This window comes from Solanum verrucosum, unplaced genomic scaffold, assembly GCF_900185275.1.
Source record: "Solanum verrucosum unplaced genomic scaffold, falcon-dt-bn FXZP01000004.1, whole genome shotgun sequence".
In the NCBI taxonomy this organism is placed as follows: domain Eukaryota; kingdom Viridiplantae; phylum Streptophyta; class Magnoliopsida; order Solanales; family Solanaceae; genus Solanum; species Solanum verrucosum.
This window is the reverse complement of record NW_026020212.1, coordinates 44,502-65,323: the sequence shown is the minus strand read 5'-3', so window position 1 is coordinate 65,323 and position 20,822 is coordinate 44,502. Positions and strand designations below refer to the sequence as shown.

General features: G+C 32.9%; 1 protein-coding gene and 1 pseudogene across 1 annotated transcript; one reads left to right on the top strand and one right to left on the bottom strand.

Annotated features, from left to right (window-relative positions):
* Positions 1-13,855: 13,855 nt before the first annotated feature.
* LOC125830575 (putative WEB family protein At1g65010, chloroplastic) lies at positions 13,856-15,558 on the top strand. The gene is made up of 3 exons (XM_049509754.1): positions 13,856-13,878; positions 14,016-14,178; positions 14,356-15,558. Exons 1-3 carry the CDS (start codon positions 13,856-13,858, stop codon positions 15,556-15,558), a joined length of 1,389 nt encoding a protein of 462 aa, XP_049365711.1.
* A 3,865-nt stretch (positions 15,559-19,423) lies between these two features.
* Positions 19,424-20,374, bottom strand: LOC125830570 (uncharacterized; annotated as a pseudogene).
* Between the last annotated feature and the right edge of the window lie 448 nt (positions 20,375-20,822).

Here is a 20,822-nt window from a genome sequence, read left to right as displayed (position 1 = left end):
GTTTGTATTGGCCTCCCATAGACTTCCGCCCTTTACATAATACATGTGAACCTATTTAACCCATAATTTATCCTTTTTATTGCTAAGATTCCACAAGAGTTTGCAAATAGCAGCCTTGCTCCAAGCAGAAATAATGAAAAAGTTCACTCCGCCTGCAGTCTTAGGCATACAAAGTTTGTCCCAAGCTAGAAAAGCTTTCTTTGAAACATCCACTCCCCCTGTCCAGAGGAAAGTTCTGCAAAAATTTTCAATAGCCTGAACTAAATTCTTAGGAAGCAAAAAGATTTGAGACCAATACACTTGAATGGAGAAGAGAACACTTTTATAATTTGTACTCTCCCAGCATAAGAAAGAAATTTAGAGGTCCAAGAAGTTACTCTTCCGATCATTTTCTCTATTAGGGGTTGGCATTGGACTAGCAAAAGTCTTTTAGTGCTTAAGGGCACCCCTAGATATCGAAAAGGTAGATCACCTTTAGTCACTCCCAAAGCTTCAATGATCTGATATTGTAATTGTGTGACTCCTCCGAAATAGAGAGATCTTTTCTGTAGGTTTGCAACTAGACCAAAGGCCGAGGAGAATTGTTGGAAACAATGGAACAAGAGTTGGGTAGATTGCACTTCCCCTCTACTAAAAAGTAGTAGATCGTCAGCAAATCCAAGTTGGATTATTTGTAATTTAGCACACTTGGGATAGAATTTGAACCCCGGATTTCCTTTTAACCCTTTCAGAAGTCTACTGAGGTACTCCATAGTAAGAACAAAAAGAAAAGGTGACAACGGATCACCCTGCCTCAAGCCTATTTTTGCCTCAAAGGGTACAATGGGTTGCCCATTTACAAGGATAGAAAATGAAATTGTGGTTAGGCAACTCATGATCTAACATATAAATTGATCGGGAAAGTTCAAACAATAAAGAAGTTGTTGCAAGTAAGCCCATTCAACTGAGTCGTATGCTCTTTTCATGTCTAACTTAAGCATGCATCTAGGGGAAATTCTCTTTCTGTTGTATCCTTTTACAAGATCATGACTTAAGATGATATTATCAGAAATAATCCTTCCTGAAACAAAAGCAGCTTGACTGGAATCCACAAGGCAGTCCATAACAACTTGAAGTCTTGTAGTTGAGATTTTAAAAATAATCTTATACACTACAATGAAACAAGATATCGGTCTAAAGTCTGTAACAGAAGATGGGTGCTTTACCTTTGGAATTAAAGTCACTGATGTGCAATTAATGGATTTGCACATCCTTAAGGTTCTGAAAAAAAATCCATCACTGCACTCTCAATATCGGATCCCACTATGTGCCATACTTTCTTGAAAAAGAATGAATTGAAACCATTTATTCCCGGTGCTTTCTGATCATCAATTTCTTCAAAGCATCTAAAATTTCCTTTCTCGTGACAGACTCAATAAGGCTGAGTTGTTGTTGCCTATTCAAAACTGCTCCTGATCTCATAACTTCCACATTCACGCAAGGTAGATGGCTGGTGGAAGCTCCGAACAACTGCTTATAGTAGCTCAAAATTTCTTTAGTAATTGCCTGAATCAATGCTCCTTGTTCATTCACCAGACTTCTGATGTGGTTGTGTGCAACCCTATTTTTCATGCTCGCAAAGAAAAAACCATTATTAGAATCGCCTAGCTTGAGCCATTGGATCCTTGATTTCTGTTTCATGATTGATTCTTCAATATGGCTCCATTTCTCTAGATGTTGCTTTATTACTTTCTCCTCTTCAAATAAGGTTGTCTGATGATTCACGTTTCTCATTTGTGCTTGTATATTAGAGAGGTGTCTTCTAAAATCTTTCACTTTGGATTCTATCCCCGAGAATTCATTTGTATTCAGGTTCTTCAAGCCATTTTTCACATATTTAAGTTTCATCCAAATTCTATTCATGCTATCTCCATAAGCTGGTTCATTCCAACCTCATTGCACTACGTGAAAAAATTCTCGATGACTTGCTAGGCAATTTAGGAATCTAAACGGTATATTCCTTTTCTTCTCAACAGTAGATAGAGCCACACACAGATGAGAGTGGTCTGAGCACCGCGGGTCCATGATATTCACCTCCATATGTGCCCATTTCTTTATCCAGTGAGCATTCACTATTGCCCTATCTATTCTACGGTAGACATGTTGATTTGTCCATGTGTAGTCCCTTACCACGACTTTCATTTCTGTTAGAATAGGAATAGGTTTATACAATCTTATTAGAATAAGAATAGGTTGATAAATGATTGTATTCTAGGGTCTCAATGTAATAATGTAAACAACATCAATTCAATAATATTCTTTTCATATATATTTCTCACAATTTCCATCATTCCCGTTTCTACTAAGAACTTGTTGAAATCTCTTATTTCGGCTTCCTGGACAGGAGCCCCGTTGCTTCTATCCTCGATATGTAAAATTGTGTTAAAGTCTCCCATAATTAACCATGGGTGTAGCATCTGATCAGCTATGCCTTTTAGGTCGGCCCATAATACATGACCCCTGTCTCTTATGTTATGTAAGTCATAAATAGCAGTGAATTGGAAATCCATATTGTCTCGATAAACCTTTACTATCCCGTGGATATATTGGCTACTGGAATGCGTGTGAGTAAAGTCACACTTTGCGGGATCCCATAATAACCATATTCTTCATCCGGCCGTTAGAGTGTTGGTTGGTAGCTCTCTGTTGGTTCTTTCTCTCCCTCTCATGAATGCATCTGTTTCATTTTGATTCACTGTTAAAGTTCGATAATCTCTCAATTTAATGTCTTAGTTGATATTTCTCCTTAGTTGTTGGAGATGAAAGTTTGATAGTTAAAAGTTTGAGTTGTCTTACTGTTGGTTCGTTTTATTCTGTTTTGAGGAAGTTGGCTGAATCCATGAGTCGTTTTGTTTAAAATAGTTTTGATGTTCAAGTGCAAGTTTAGTAGCTCGTGATTTTTTTTATTTTTGTATTTTTTTTTCTCTTCCATTTTTTATTTAGGTTTGATATTAGAGTTAAATCTTTGTGTTTGTCATGAAAGGAAGAATGCATTCTGTCATTTATTGTTCATAATGCTCATTTTTTTGACATGTCTAACTTGCCTTACTGTAAAATAAAATAAAATGAATCTTCCTTACACTTGGCATTCTCGTGATATATATATATATATATATATATATACACACACATATTCATTATGTCATAGTAGTATACATTCTTTATTTTACTTCATCATTTTATTAGATATCTTGTGTTAGTAGTATTTCGATTAGTTCATATATTCCTCTATGTGTTGTTATTATTAAAAAATGGATGAGTTCATGGTTGTCTCTGTTTTGTTCTCGCATTTTTGTCAATACGCCTCCATCTGCTGCCTTATTCTCTTGTGAAGTTTCAATTCTTTAAGCGGAACTTCGGTTAGTTTGAGCACAACTATTATATGTTATAGTCCAAGCATGATTGTAGCATATTTAGTTTTATAGTCTAAGCATGATTTTAACATATTTAATTTTCTTTCGAATGACCAACTGGTGATTTTCTTTTCCTCAACTCTTTTTATTTTTTTTCTTATTGTATATAGTTGCAAATTTTGTTAAAATCGCCCTTTAAGCGTGAATATTAATCTTTGTTGTATTCCTTTTGTATGTGATATTTGCCTTGAGCCCACAAGACTCTTCCCTTGCATTTGGAGTCGGATTGAAACCCAACACCGTTATCGAGTCAATCACAATGACGTACATGTTCCAAAAGTGAAATACAGGGCTGTAAATCAGGTTTTGAGGTTCCGGGAAGCTGAAAATAGACTAATATACCTGCTGTATACAATGATATACAGTCAGAAAATATGGTATATAGGTCAAAACGTGAAGGTGCAGAGTGAAAAATGCAGAATTAAGGAATTTAAAACAAAATACAGGTTCGGGAGTCCGAGAATTAGTGGTATACATGGTGTATACATCGAATATACACTTGGTGTATATCGTGAGTAAGGAGGATGGAAAGGGGGCCAAAAGCCCAATTTACTTATTTTTTGCAGGTTTAGCAGATTTGTGGATTTGGGCCAAAAGGCCCAAGTTCAATGTCTTCCCTTTCCCTTTCCTATTTATTTGATATTGTATTTGACTAACACTTTGATTATCCTATGGTTTAATTTAATTAAATTCCTCAAGATAGCTATTTTTTATTTATTTATTTATTATATATATATATATATATATATATATATATATATATATATATATATATATATATATATATATTTTAAAGTATCTTTGTTTTATACTTAGCTTTAATTTTATTTGTCTTGGCACTTAAGTTAGTCCCCCTTAGAAAATTCCCCTTTAGTTCATTCCCCCTTAAAATAAACAAAAATGATAAAAATAATAATAGTAATAAATAAATAAGTTAAGATAGATTAGTTCTTTTACCAAGTTAAAATTTCAAAAAAAAAAAAATAGTTAATATAAATGAGTTATTTTACCTAGTTAAAATTTCAAAATTAGTCAAAGTCGTGATGAGTTCTTTTATTTAGTTAAAATTTCAAAACAAGTCAAAACAAATGAGTTCTTTTACTTAGTTAAAATTTTAGAATTAGTCGAAATCATTTTTAGTCAAATCGCCGGTCAACCGCAAGTTAGCGGACATTCCGAGGGCCTAACACCTTCTCGGAATGTACATTTGAACTCGAACCCTTTTTCAATTGATTTTATCTGTTTAAGTCTTTTGAAAAAATCTTGTATTTTTCTTGATTTTTTACTAAAAAATTAAGTGGCGACTCTGTTCTTTTGGAAATTCGATTTCTCTTAAACCATAAGTTTGATCGATTTTTCAAAAACTAAGTCATTTTCCTTGTATATATCTTTTAAATAAAACAAGGTTCATGGTTGCGACATTGTATATAACTTATTTTATTTTGTAATTTGTTATGATCCTGCCTCTCTTAGAAGTGGAACTGATCCATCTTGATTGATACTTGTGCCATGTGTGGTGAGATTTTGTTTATTCCATGTTTTGCATCTTAGTCTAGAACTTGCCCTGCATGTTATTGAAGCGAAATAAAAAGTGTTACTTTATTTAGGAGATGATAATAGGCTTTCTTTTATTTGTCTGGTAATTTTTGCGGGATGAAATTTTCTAGATGCCGGACCAAGGATTTAGAGATACCTAACTTATCACTTTGCATGTAATACACTAGAAAATGATTACTATTATTAGGATTACCGCGTTATGAGCTTATGGGGAACACATTCCTAATTACTTTTAATAATCTGAATATAAGTAAATACTTAGTTCAAAACTATCTTTTTATTGTTTTTATTTTATTTCAATTTAAATCCCCCCATTTTTATATAACGACTATCGAGTTAAATATTTGCTATTGACAATATTCTTTCATATTCTCAGTGAGATCGATCCCGACTCATATTTGGGTAAATATATTGCATACGATCGTTTATATTTCTTTTCAAGAAGTATATTTGAACGTTATCAGTCTCCCATAATTAACCATGGGTGTAGCATCTGATCAGCTATGCCTTTTAGGTCGGCCCATAATACATGACCCCTGTCTCTTATGTTATGTAAGCCATAAATAGCAGTGAATTGGAAATCCATATTGTCTCGATAAACCTTTACTATCCCGTGGATATATTGGCTACTGGAATGAGTGTGAGTAAAGTCAGGGATCCCATAATAACCATATTCTTCCTCCGGCCGTTAGAGTGTTTGTTGGTAGTTGTTGCACCATTTCCATCCATATGCAATCTTTTTCACAATCCTTGAGGAAGAAATCTCTTTGACTCAATTTTCAATTCAATTATAGCAATCAAACCTACATTTGTCTCTGTTAAGAACACCTTCAACTCCTTTTGCTTTATTCAAACCTCTTACGTTCCACGTTACCAACTTCATATAGGATATTTTGGTATTGCTGGAGCCTCCGAGCTACTTTGGCCTTGATTCATTCTACTTTTTTCATTTTCCATTTCCTGTATTATTTCCTCCACCAGTGGATTAAAAACATTTGCAATAGGAACTACCTGATTCTTAAGGGTAGTTTGGGCGTTATATTGGTATAAAGACTAAATTGTAACATGTCTATTAACCTTAGAATTTCTTATATTTCACAAGTTTAAGTCTAGTTAGTTTTAAAGAACGTCACTACAAAAAAGAATAAAATTCAATATTTTTTAGTAAGATGGCGATGGACCTAGAATTTTCCTTCGAGAAAAAGTAAGCATGTTAATAGTGTTGATAAATTAGTAGGGTTGGTTTAGATATAAACAAGTATGAACGAGCTTAAATTCAATAATTTTAATCTAAACTAAATATTTTTATTATTAAATATATAATAATATTTACTTGGAAATCAGTTTTTGATTCAAATATTACTATATATTTAATTTAATAATTGAAAGAAACACGTAAATTTACAATATAAAGCTATTTGAAAAAGTTGATAAAGTCTTGCCCAAAAAAATTAGTTGACAAACTAATTTAAAAAAGAAAAATGAGAAGATAGGTCTGAAGCAAAAATAACAATGAAAATCCATCCACTGAGATTCAATCTCAGTTATTATGGGTAGATGTAGATCTTAATCACCCTCAACTTTGTGCACTGTGTATTAGTGTTGTGTTAAGGGGGTTTAGTATTTTTGATATATATACGCAAATTACAAATTTAACGCCCATACATGTACAATATAATTTTTTAAGTGAGGGGTTCGGACGAACCCTCTCAGCTCCATGTAGGTCCATTCATGGTTACAACACACGTGCGTTTTTCAGTCTGTCTAAGCCAGGTTTGGACTAGAAGACGTAAATCGGCCCAAGGTCAAATTCTAACCCTATAAATACATCTTAAACACATTCTTAAAGGGCGATTTCAGACCAACATGGGTTGTGGTGCACTGGTGGGAGTGCTTCACCCTTAACCAGAGGTTTTGGGTTCGAGCCCTGGGTATGGAGAAAATCATGTTGGGAGCGCCACCTCCGAATGAGCCTGCGCGATCCGAATTTAGTCGGAGCTCCAATGTGGGCTCCGGACACCGGGTGGGAAACCAAAAAAAAAAAGGTGCGATTTCAGACTTCCTGGTTATCACTAATTTTGAGTTGTTTAATTAGTTTACTTATATTATCCTACACAAAATTATTTAATTCTTTGATCAACAATCATATTGTGGGTAGTAAACTTGTTTTTCAGTTAGCTAACGTTAATCATTAAAATTTATTAAATATAAATTTATAAAATGATTTGAATTATATTAAATTCATAAATATATTAGTTCAAATAAATATTATGGATTAATATAATTTGGCTAATTATTTAAGTCCAATAAATATGAATTTAATTAAAATTCAATTTAATTGATTTGGGCTATAATAGATGAAGCCCGATTCGCTAAACCCAATTTCATCTCATCCTAGAGGCCCATTTTTTGGTGCCATGTGGTAAATGATGTGGCATGCCAAGTCAAACAAGAAGCCAATAGAATTATGACATGTGTCAAAAATGACAAGTCCGCTCCATGAAGCCCATATGTCATGCCACTTAAATTTGATTGGCGAATGAAATCATGTTCCAATCATAACTCCTCTACTCTAAAACTATAAATTGGGGTCCTCATAATTCAGAAAATGGACCGAAAATTCTAAACAAGAAGCTAGAGAAAGTCCGTGGTACAAACGCCATAAAATTCTATATGAGAACAAGCTCAAAGCCCTTAAATTCAAGTAAAAGTCAAGATAAAGTTCAAGTTAATCAAAGATTCAAGAACAAGCTTTAAAGCCCTTGAATCCAAGATCAAGTTCAAGACAAATTCAAGATTAAGCTCAAGAGCCCTTGAATTTATATTTGAAAAAGCGAATTCAGAGGAATCATAGAGATTGTAACACTCGCACTTTAAAATAATAAATACGATTGTTGTGATATTTCTCCGTTCTTGATTACTATTTTCTCGACGCGAATTTTATTATCTACACTAACTAAAGTGGACATGCAACTAGATTGGATAAATTGACCTGTAACTCTGGAATGTATGTTTTATCTAAATTCTCAACAAACATATTTAGTTTACCGTACGTTTGTGTTCTTAATTAATTACTTGATAAACTTGAAGGTTCTTAGTGAAATCAGTAAACTAATAAACACGTACATAAATTATAGAAGAAAAGATACACGAAGAAGAGGACTGTTGATTTTATTAGTCTCTTATCCTTTACATGTATAGAGTGAGTGTACTGAGTCAAGAACTTCCACATTCACAAGATGAAAGTTTTGAAGATGAGGATAACGAGATGTTGTTGTTCGTCTTGTATTTCCAAGATACTTAGAACAAAACTTTGAAGAACTTGGTAAGACACAATAAAGTTTAAGAACATTTTCACAACTAGAAAATTAAAACTAGAATCAGAAACAGATTAGAAAAAATATACGAAATATTTTTCCTTAAAGAAGAATTGTTGTCAATCTGTGTTTAAAGAAGGCATAATACATATATTGGCCCCTAAACTTGGCTTCAAATTTTAACTTTGACCTCCAACTTTCATAATGCACAAATAGGCACTTTAACTATCCTACCTTTAAATAAATAAACACGCGATTTTTGGAGTCAAAAGCGTGAAATGCACACGCTGCCACGTGTGTTAGTGACCCACTCAATGGCTGCCAACTATTCAATGCATATGGGCCCGTTTTCCTGTCTATTTGACACCTTTTCAAATAATTTCTCTTTATTTTTGCCTCACAACTTCTTCCTTCACTTTCATTTTGTGGTAAATTAATATTTGAAAATGTCAATTATTCAATTTATAATTTATTTGTCTTATTTCTTTTTTTAATTTATGTGTATTCAAAGATTACATTTAAGATACTATAAATTATTAGACTTACTATTTTAAAAAAATTATTACAAATTTGAAAATTACGTAATATACACTATTAATTACAATAATTACTAATTTAAAATATTTTTTCAATCTAATAAGAGCCTACAAACACACTATACATTATATTTAAAAGTACTATAAATCATAATTAAAATATATTTTTTTTAGAAAATTTTTTGTTGACTCTTGAAATTCTATTGGTGACACATGAATTTGAATAGATGGAACAATATATATTGAAAGTTAACAAATACTATAAGTTATTCGAAAATGACGTTAATGATTTTTATAAATTATAACAAATTAGCAACTAAAATATTTTTGAAAAAACATACAAAAAATTAGTTGATGAATCAGCCACCACACCGTGGACATGTATGTTTTTTGTGATTAAAATTGAGTTTAAGGGTTATTTTGGTCATTTAAGGATTTTTCTTTAAACTTCAAGCTTTATTAATAGTGATGTATTCATTTTAGAGTTAACATGAACATTTACTACCATATAAATATATATAATTTATTCAAATTTAAAATTTAAAACTATTTATTTAACGTCAATTAAAAATTAACTTTTAAATTAATTATTAGCACGGGCTCTTCATCACTAGTATATAATATAATAAGCGGGAATAGAGGGGACCTTGGGGTCGACACGTGTTCCTTTTTCCTTCTGGACAAAAAAAGACTATACAGACAAGAGGTCAACCTGTAAAAAAAAAGGGGGACCCATATTTTACTATTGAAGGATACGTGTTTCTTTTAAATTTCTTTTACCATACTAAATAATTGTATAAAATATTATAAATCACGATAATTAATTACTTAAATATTTAAAAGATATAAAAATATATAAAAGATCTGATTGACTCTTCAAATTTTACCGGTGACGCATAAATTCGGACAAATGAAATAATATAAATTATTTGAAAATTTCTTAGAAAGTACTATAAATTACAGTAATTAACAGCTAGAAATATTTCAAAGACAAAAAAAATTGATTGAATCTCAAAAAAAAAAATTAGTACTACACGTGTTCCTTTTTCCTTCTTGCCAAAAAAAAACTTCATTATAATTTTTTTTCGTAATAACAAAATTTTTTATTAAATGTCACTTGCATTTTGCAGTAAACAACAAATAATGCAAAAAAGAGGGGAAAATTGTTGAAAAAAATATAAAAAGGGTTTAATTGTCCTTTCAATGCTTTTTTTACTGTTGACCCCCTGAATTTTTCCATCTGACGCGTCTAATTTGAGTGTATTTCACGCATTTTGCCAGGTAGGATCCGAGTGTTTTTTTGTTTAAGTTTTGGATAGTTAAAGTGCCTATTTGTGCACTTACAAAGTTAAAGGTCAAAGTTAAAATTTGAAGCCAAGTTTAGGGGTCAATATATGTATTATGCCTTTAAAGAATCTTACTAATTCCAACAAACTTTGCAGAAACACGAAGTTACCAAAGTTTAATGAACCAGTGAAGAACAGAAGAACATAAATTAATTCACAAATTTAAAATCTGTAACACATACCAGAATCTGGAAAAACAGAAAGAAGATCAAGCCCACTGAATGCACAGTGTCCCCTTAAGGAAATTATTCCCCTCTAGTATCCGAGGTTTGATTTGGAATAAGTCCTCTCAGGATAGAATGATCTCAATCACCAGTGTATTGATACCCAAAACGCTGGTGTCAGCGAGCCACTCAACGGCAGTAAAATACACTTAGAATACTAGATTTAGTAGTAGAAGAAGTCTAGAAAAATTCTATTTTTAAAATGAGAGGAAATTCCTCAATTTATAGAAAACAAAGGGTAGTGTGAAAAGGTTCTTATTGTGCCTTACCGGAAAGGTCACAAACCTTTGGAAAAGTCACCACCTTTCATAAAAGTCGCAACTTTTCATAAAAGTCGCAACTTTTCATAAAAGTAACAACTCTTCATAAAAGTTGCAACTTTTCATCAAAGTCACAACTCTTCATAAAAGTTGCAACTCTTCATTTTCCATTCACACCTTTTAAAACCCAACAATTCAATCACCAGTGTATTGATACCCAAAACGCTGGTGTTTGAATTGTTGGGTTTTAAAAGGTGTGAATGGAAAATGAAGAGTTGCAACTTTTATGAAGAGTTGTGACTTTGATGAAAAGTTGCAACTTTTATGAAGAGTTGCGACTTTTATGAAAAGTTGTGACTTTTATGAAAAGTTGTGACTTTTATGAAAAGTTGCGACTTTTATGAAAGGTGGTGACCTTTCCAAAAGATTGTGACTTTTTCAAAGGTTTGGAACCTTTCCGGTAAGGCACAATAAGAACCTTTTCACACTACCCTTTGTTTTCTATAAATTGAGGAATTTCCTCTCATTTTAAAAATAGAATTTTTCTAGACTTCTTCTACTACTAAATCTAGTATTCTAAGTGTATTTTACTGCCGTTGAGTGGCTCGCTGACACCAGCGTTTTGGGTATCAATACACTGGTGATTGAGATCATTCTATCCTGAGAGGACATATTCCAATTTATAGAAAACAAGGGTAGTGTGAAAAGGTTCTTATTGTGCCTTACCGGAAAGGTCACAAACCTTTGGAAAAGTCACAATCTTTCGGAAAGGTCACCACCTTTCATAAAAGTCACAACTTTTCATAAAAGTCGCAACTTTTCATAAAAGTCGCAACTTTTCATAAAAGTAACAACTCTTCATAAAAGTTGCAACTTTTCATCAAAGTCACAACTCTTCATAAAAGTTGCAACTCTTCATTTTCCATTCACACCTTTTAAAACCCAACAGATGTGTGTGCATACCAGGAGAGACAAGGTTAGAAATGAAAATAGGTGAGACAAGGTAGGAGTGACCTCGTCGATAGAGGACAATTAAATGTGGTAAACAAGATTAAGATGATTCTGACATGGACAAAGGAGATGCACGGATGCCCTAGTGCAGAGGTGTGAGAGGTTAGTTATGGATGACTTGAGGAGGGGTAGAAGTAGGCCAAATAAGTATAGAGGTAGGTGATTAGACATTAAATGATACAACTTTAGCTTATCGAGGACATAACCTTAGATAGGAGGTTATGTAGGACACATACTAGGGTAGGAAGCTAGTTAGATAGTTGAATGTTGTCTCGCTTATTCTTCTGTACTATTAGACGTAGTAATAGTTGTTTTCTTTGTCCTTTGACTTTGGTTATTATTTGTAGTTTGTTTACACTTCGATTATGTGGTATCTTGTTATGACTACCGTTTATGATGATTTTTGAGGTTGTCTGTGGTATTTTGTCATGATTGTCTTCATTTTTCGCTATTTCTTTTTGTATACTTATTTGAATTATTTTTTCTCTTGAGTCAAGGGTCTATGGGAAACAACCTCTCTACCTCTAAGGTAGTGGTAAGGTCTATGTACACTTACCCTCTAAAGACTCTACTTTGTGGGGTATACTAGGTATGTTATTGTTGTTGTTTCATATGGTTAGAAAGTTTCTCAATATTTTAATGAGAATCTATTTCCCGTCATGTATTTTTCTAGTGAGTTGATTCGTTGAGAAATGAGTGAAAAAAATCATGTTTTATAGCACAAATTCTCACTAATTTTCGGTGGAAAAAACCTTTATCCATAGTAGTAGAAGGACTAATAAAATTCTACGCAAACAAACTTTTGAAACATGAATGCATATCACACCTTAAGCGAATCTCACATTAAAGTGGAAGATAAAACCGAAAATGTGCATACTTGTATTTGAAACTATTATTTGAGACATGATATACTTAATTAGTGACAATTGGCAATTGTAACTTGAGCTAAACAAACTATATTAAGGTACTTGTTGCAGTAGTTATTAGAGAATAAAATAACATTGAATTATAGTTTATTAAACTAGAGCGGCATAGCATTGATTAAACAAAACAAAAATGAAAAAAAATAACCATGCTTCCCAATCCCTAGACGAATTCAGACGCTGCATTAAACATGCCCACTGCTAAAAAAAGGATCAAAATCGACGGACAGGATCAGATTTTTAAAAGAAAAATCGACGTTAAACTGACAGATGCTACATTGTCAATTTTTCAAAAATATATATGAAAAATTAGCTATGTGGAATCAAACCCAGGTATTTTCAATAACTTTTGGATAATTTTACCAACAATTATACATGCTCTTCGATGAAATATTTTCTATCATTTTTATTTGTAGTACCGTTCAATTGCAATTTTGCATTTCAAAATGACTCTATTCGTCGATTTTCGTAAAGAAAAAAATAAAAAGTCTAGGGACTAGGAAAGAAACTATTAATTGACTTTCATGCCAAAGGAGGCATGGACTACGAGCAATATAGTATTTATTGAAAGAAGCAGGAAGCATCTTATTATTTAATTTGTGTGATCACATATATTTACTTTTATTATATTAATTAGGCCTAATACATAAATGTATTTTTTAACTTGATCTCATATCATATTTATGCTCTCCAACTTTGGGTATGCACAAGTAGTCACTTGAACTTGTATAAAGTTGAACGTGTAGACATAATACACATAGAACACCATGTATGACACAAATTGACACGTAGGATGCCACGTATGATATATATGTCTTTTCGTTCAACTTTAAACAAGTTAATTAAGTGTCTACTTGTGCACATCCAAAGTTGGAGAACATAAATATGAAATGAAGTCAAATTAAATGACACATTTATGTATTAGACTTATTAATTAACAAATCACATTATTAAAAATACAAGGTTGAAACTGTTAAACCTCCCAATTAGTTATGTTATTAAATTACATATCGTCTCTCAACATTTACTGTTTTTTATATGTTGCAATTTATGGACTTTTGCCGTTACAAGTAAAACCTGCAAACTTCCAACTTTGTATATAGGGGCCTTTTACTCTTCTCTACCACCAATTTTTGTATGCATAATTAAAGTAAAACTTTTGATATATTTTCTGAGTTTTCCAAGATCAAGAATAATCATCAATGAATAGTGATTCCAGACACATACGCATGACGTTATGTTCCAAGTCAAGGTATAACACAACTTGCACGCACCTTAATTATTTTACTAGTCATGTTTTATCTACCATCAAGGCTTAGACAGATGAAAAGATCTGACGTTTTTTTTGTATCGTTTATTGAATATTTGATATTTTTGGAGGATTTGCAGAGTAGGGTCCAATAATGATTCTGGAAAGAGGAGAAATTCTTCAATCATTTCAAAAACAATTTCTGCATCCAAACTTTGTAGATGTGATGCTTTGGGATCACAAATTGATACCAATGCCCTTGTTTCTCCTGAAATGAAGCCCTCTTTTAACCATTCATCTAAGGTATTATAAAAAGCTGTGACTTTACTTACTATCTAGGTGCTCACTATGCAAATTTTATGTCAAATGGATACTTAGAATTGATATAGTCGACTCCAACTAGTTTGGGATTGTGGCGTAATCATTTTTGTATCAATTCGTCCAAAAATTAGATATTTATTTGTTTTTTTGTGTGTGTAGAATCGAACTGATAGACGTGTTGTTATGCAAGAACAAATGGAAAAACTTGAGGAGGATTTGAGAGAGACAAGAGAACAATTATGTTTTGTTGAAGGAGAAAAGAAGAAAGCAATAAATGAACTAAGTGAGATAAAACAAGTAGTCCACAAGGCAAGTGATGGAATAACATCAAGTGAACTCTATGAAGAAGTTAGGACTTTAAAGGAATTGCTTACTAACAAACAAGAAGAGTTAAAGATAAAAGATAAGAATATCAAGTGTTTGAAGTTGGAGCTCGAAAAGGCGATAAAATGTGATCTCAAGATACCAGAAAAAGATGTATCTAGTCCTGTAAAAGCATTCAAGATTCGTGTAACGGATTGGTTATCCGATTTTAAGAGAAGGGTTCAAGAATTAGAAGATGAATTGGAGAACAAGAAGTTATCAGAGTCCAAAATATTTGATGCTTGGTTAGCTAAGACAAGACAGTTTGAAGAAATCAAGATTGAACTTGAAGAATCCATGCTTGAAATAGCTTCTCTTCATGAAAAGATTGAATCTTTCGACACTTGTTACAATGGAGAGACTAAAAATTCAACTGAAAAGGAAATAAGAAACGAGAACCAGAAGATTGCATCATCAAAGGCCAAGGCTTTGAATGATGAGATGAGTTTGCTAAAAAGAGAAATGAAATTGGCAAATGAGGCAGAGGAAAAGAGCAGAAAGGCTTTAGATGATTTGGCGTTGGTGTTGAAGGAAGTTTCTTACGAAGCATCTGAGGCGAAAGAGAAGCTTTGTGCTACACAACAAGAATTAGGACTAGTGAAAAAGGAGGTTAGAAATCTGAAAGAGATTGTCGAAAGCACTAAGGCTAGATATAAAATGTTTTTGGATGAAGCGAAAAGGGAAACAGAATTGTATAGGAACACAGCAGAGAGATTGAAATTAGAGGCGGATGAGTCACTTTCGTCTTGGAATGGGAAAGAAACGAGCTTCATCGAATGTATAAAAGAGGTTCAAGAAGAAAGAGATCTTGCTATACACGAAGCTACTAAGCTCAACGAGTCTCTTAAAGAAGCCGAGCAAAGAAGTAAAGCAGCAAAGGAAGAAGATTACAAATTGAGAGACATCCTAAAGCAGGCTATCAATGAGGCAAAAGCTGCTGCTGACTTAGCTAGACAGGAAAATTTTCAACTCAAAGATGGTCAAGCTAAAATAGGATGAATCGAGAATATAAATGCATTGTGAATGATGAACTTGCCTCACGACAGACAATCTCAACGAGTACAAACACTTGCATTTTTTTCAGCATCAACAGAAGACAAACATGCAGAATGGGGAGCAAAAGAAAATAAAGTCAAGAAAGGCGAGGATCACATAAGCCAAGAAAACTTTCAGCTTCAATCACTGTGAGGTAACGATAACAATTCTGAGAAGGTGTCAAAGGCTATGTATCGTAAACAATTTTGCAATTCCTATAGTAATAGGAGTTTAATTAAGAGAAGAAAAACATTAGTTCTGAATTCAGAAGAGTTGCTAACCTCATAATGAGGTATAGTTTTCATAAGAACGGACTATTGCCTAGTCTACATTATATAGATAAATTTGAAATAGTGTAGTTATTGCTCATGTACTCGTACGAAATCTTTCTGTAAACTGTGTCTATAAGAAAGTAATTTAACAGACATAATCCCACCAAATAACTCTGTTGCTAAATATAAAGATGAAACCTCAGAGCAAAATGGTCTGTACTTGGTAGCCACAACTGTGTTTAAATGCTTCTTATTTATATCGTTTACTTCTTGTTACAAGACGTAGTCATAATTTGGACAATAATTGGAGAATACTTCTTGGTTTGGTGTCACTTGTAGTTCAAAAGGGCAAAGAAGTTTTGGCCTTAGCTCTTCCTAATTTGCAACTTCAGGGCACAATTTCCCCGTCTTTGGTCAAATTGTCCTTTCTAAGTGTGCTCAACAACATCTTCTACAGTGGCATATCCCTTATGGCCTTGGCCACTTTCCTCGCTTGCAAGTGATTGATATTCAAAACAACCAACTCCAAGGAAGAATTCCAATAAGTCTATTTCAACATCAGAGAGTTCAAGTACTTTCGTTGGCTTTCAATAGACTCTGTGGTGAAATGTGGAAAAAGTCATGGTATGTACCGGAACTTTGAGTAACAATAGCCTCACAGGTATAATCCTTCCTTCTGTTAGAAATGCCACAAAGCTGCTGAACTTCAGTTTGTCTGGGAAAGAGAATCAAGGGCCAAACTCCGAAGGATATCGGTAATGTAAGCAAAGTTGCATTTTTGTACTTGACTGATAATCAATTATCAGGTTCTATTCCTGCAGTACTCTTTAACATCTACTCACTTCTTCCCGTGTCTCTGATATTAAATAGCCTTTCCGGTCCTCTCTTGCTTGATGAAGGAAATATTGTATCAAATCTGAAGTATCTAAGACCCAAATTTCTAGTTGCATTCCTTCCAACTTATGCAAACTTCAAGTCACAAGCACTCTCTCTGTATGATTAAAGTCAACGGGTGCTGCTAGTACTGGGATCTACATCAGAAAAGATGCAGCAAGCTGAGTACAAAATCACGAATACTCATTAGACATTATAGGCTGACCAAACAAGACTAGTAGCTATGTTAAATAAAGAATATTAATAACCCTGCACTCAGAAAAGTCCAACTAGTTCAATCAATATAACAAATAGAATCAATATGAACATGTAACAATATGAAATGCAATGCAATGACCAACGATCCTATCGGTATACACCCCCTCCACAACCGCTCTACTGTGAGGTAGGGGGGATTGTTGCCATCCATATACCTGTTGGGAATCATTTTCCTTTGGGCACCACCTCATATGCAAGTACCCGGTAACATTTTTCTTTGGGTTTCACCACAATAACCAACCGTCCAGAACCATTTCCTTTCTAACACATAAAAAAGAGCAATTTTTTCAAAAACACAGCTTTTCGAGACAGTTAAATCACAAGACTACCATATTTGTAATTGTTAGAATGTAGGCGTCCACTAGTGATCACAGGACCAGGTCCCAGATAGAATAATAGTGCGGAAAATAAATAGCTCAGAGTAAATAAAGCACAAGGATTTTACATGGAAACCCCCTTGCTCAAGGGCGGCGAAAACCACGACATGTACTCACAAGATTTCAATCCAAACGGAGCAAAGTTTCAAATTACAAACTCTTGCAACCTAGGAATTACACTCTTAATTCCTCCCCCCTTACTGTAGCAACTCTACTACAAAGGAAAACAAAGCAATAACTATATTGCCCACTAAACCAACTAGTTCTAGTAGATCTAGACTTCAAGAACCCACCAAGGCTAACTCTAGCCACCAACATCAAAATAATGATGTAAAAAGGCTTGACTAAAATATAGATGATTCGACTAACTAACTCTAGTTAATACGACTCAAACTAAAGACTTAGACAAGCAACCGATGTACTATCCTTTATAACTTAGGAGTAGATTTACAACATAAGCACATAAGATACAAAACTCAAATATAACAAGGCGCTTCAACATTCCATCAGGTCCCTTGTTGAGTATGAGCAGTGTTCTTCCTTAAAGATGACCTTTTCTTTTTGAGCTTATGAATTTCAGAAATTCAAAACTTTGTTTACCAAATCTTGGGTTTGTTTCTTGTGAGAAGAGACTATATCAAATGGACACAAACCCCTTGGGACATGGTCATTGGCTGAGAGCCTGCTACTCTGAAAAGCTGTGCACAAACCATGTCAGGCATGACAGCTTTTAGACAACTGTCTTTTGACTTTTTCATGTATGCAGTCTTTCCAGGACCAGATCCCTTGCAGTGTGTTCTTTGATGCTTGAGTTCTTGAAAAGACTTGCTAGCTCTCTCTTTTTGAATGAATAATGTTGTTTGTTTATTGTTGTATATATCAATCACCAACAAGGGTTTTGAGGCGGCTGAGCCAGAAAAATTCTCTTATATTCAGATTGCATCTCCAAGTGTCACGATCCAACCGACCGTCCGACCGTCATGAGAGGCCTCCACATTAAATCTCTGATAGGAGAACCAATAATTTGCTAATACACAAGCAATTAATCACTTAAAACAACATTTTTAATAAGCAAAACAAGTCTTCATATCAACCACTATCAAAACATTCGCAGAAACCCCCACTCTCTCAAGAACCTGAAAGTCGTGTACCTCAATATCTATAAATTCTAGAATATGGGGATGCAACCCCAAAATAAAATCAGTCTAAGTCTGAAAAAAGGACCAGAGGGAAAAGATGAACCCATAGCAGCTCGGAAGAAGCAGCTCACCTTTGGATTCAAGAAACGTTGGACTCATAATTGAGGTCACGAAGCAGCTGTCGAAATATGCCATGTACTTAACAAAGAAAGAGCAAATGCAATATCAATACACTGTAGAGATCATCAACCAACTCCATATATATGAAGTATGAACATGTAAGCACATAACTTCGTGAAATAGATAACATATGCAATAAATATTATCAACAACGTTACAACAAAGCTAACCAGTCAACTCAATCAACTAATGCAGACCTGTGCGATGTTTATACTTACAACAGAAGATTCAGATTCTAAGAGTAGAACTGTGAGGTGTTACAAAGCACGACTTAAGAGATACTGGCTAACCTAATTATGTTTCTAAAATCATTTGTTGACTTGTTCAAATTTGAACACGGTTGGAGTAATATAATCGTTCTATTGCGTTTACATTTATTTCTTGAAATATCATAAGCAACATGTTCTTGAGGTCCAAAATTCGAAGCTTACTCTTTTGCAATAAATATTGTTTTGTATTATTTCTTTGAGTAGTTTTCCACAAGTAGGCACTAGGAGGTACAATATATAAAGGGGGGGGGGGGGGGGAAGGAGAATAAAATAGGCCCAAACATTGACCTATTACAAATTACATAATCATGTTGAACTAGACTCACATTTGTTTTACTTTTCTTTTGTCTACAAACGATAGAGACGTTGAGTTGATAACTCTCTTATTGAAAAGTACATAGTCATAATCGACACAAACTGATTGCAACGATCGATCTCAACTAATTTGTACCACCAATTATTAATGGTAAATCATAGATCTTGCTATATTCAATACTTTCTTGCAATTGAATAATCTCTTCTTCCCCTTTTTCTTTCTTGAAATGGAAATATAAAACCGTATAATTTACTAGCTCAAACACCTTCAATAAACAAGAACCATTAACCAAAATCAACATTGAATTATTCTTGTTAAAAGTTCATTTCTTAATAATAATTTGAGTACCCAAATAAATAATTAAAGCCAATAAATTGAACATAATATTTAAAATAAACCCTTTCATCTCATTTCCCTTAATTATTTTTCCAGCTTTTCTAAGAGCCATAACACCATAATTACCTTCTTCAACAATTGAAACCACTAAGGCCATCACCCAAACGATCGATAAATATAGATAAATAATATACGCGAAAATCTTGAAAATAATAACCATTGAAAAATTATATAAGTTAGAAGTAGCTAAAAAAGGAGTTGCTATGGATAAACAAAAGTAAAAATATCCAATAACAATAATTGTGGTATAAAACATTGTGAAAACAAGCCTTTTGCATGATCTAAAAATCTTGCTACCTAAATCTTTGAAATTTAAAGTTTTATTATAATATGATATAGAAGAAATTAAAATTATTGTGTTGGTGGAGAAAATTGAGATGAATAAATAGAAAAAAAAGAATGAAAAATCAATGGCTAAAACAAGTTTAAAATTTTGTTTAATCCTAAAAGTAGATTACCTAGTGAAGAATCATGTATACTAGAAATAGGAATGATGGATTCTTTAATAAACATGTCTCTTAACAAAGAATCAGAGGTGAATTTGAAAAATAAAAAGAATATTGAGGTGAAAAGAAGGTAAAAAATGGTTATTAATCCCAAGATTTTTTCAATTTTTTGGAATAAGTTGAATGGATTCTTTTAAAATTCTCACAAAACCAAAAAACTTCCAAAAATCCATTTTATTTTCTTCTTCTATATGTTCTTGAAATTTTTGGATAAGTATGATTGAGGAGATCTAGTTAGTGATGAGTTTGGATTTTTGTACTTTTAATTCAAAATCCATACATTTTATAAGCATTTGAAGATTTTGTAAATATAAAGTTTTTTGAAGTAGTCAATGGAAGTAAAATTATTTTGCTCTTATTTTATTTATTAGGTGATCTTTGTTTGAAGTAGTCCCTTTTAAGATTACTATAGGTTGATTTATGCAAATATCTGTATATAAAGTTACCATATAAATTTTATCTTTATTTTAAAAAAGTGCATAAATATAATACTTGATAAATTATTCTTTCGGATAATGTTAGATTCAGTTTTAATATCTGTTTACATATTTTTTTAATCTTATAACAAAATATTAAACTATTGTTTAACATTTGTAATTGTTGGGATATATACTATTAACC

What these genes read in the sequence shown, in the direction of transcription:
- LOC125830575 (XM_049509754.1), top strand. Translation starts at nt 13,856, where the DNA reads ATGACGTTATGTTCCAAGTCAAG. An exon ending in ACGTTATGTTCCAAGTCAAG is followed by an intron (nt 13,879 to 14,015) that starts GTATAACACAAC and finishes GAGGATTTGCAG; the next exon opens with AGTAGGGTCCAATAATGATT. An exon ending in CTTTTAACCATTCATCTAAG is followed by an intron (nt 14,179 to 14,355) that starts GTATTATAAAAA and finishes TTGTGTGTGTAG; the next exon opens with AATCGAACTGATAGACGTGT.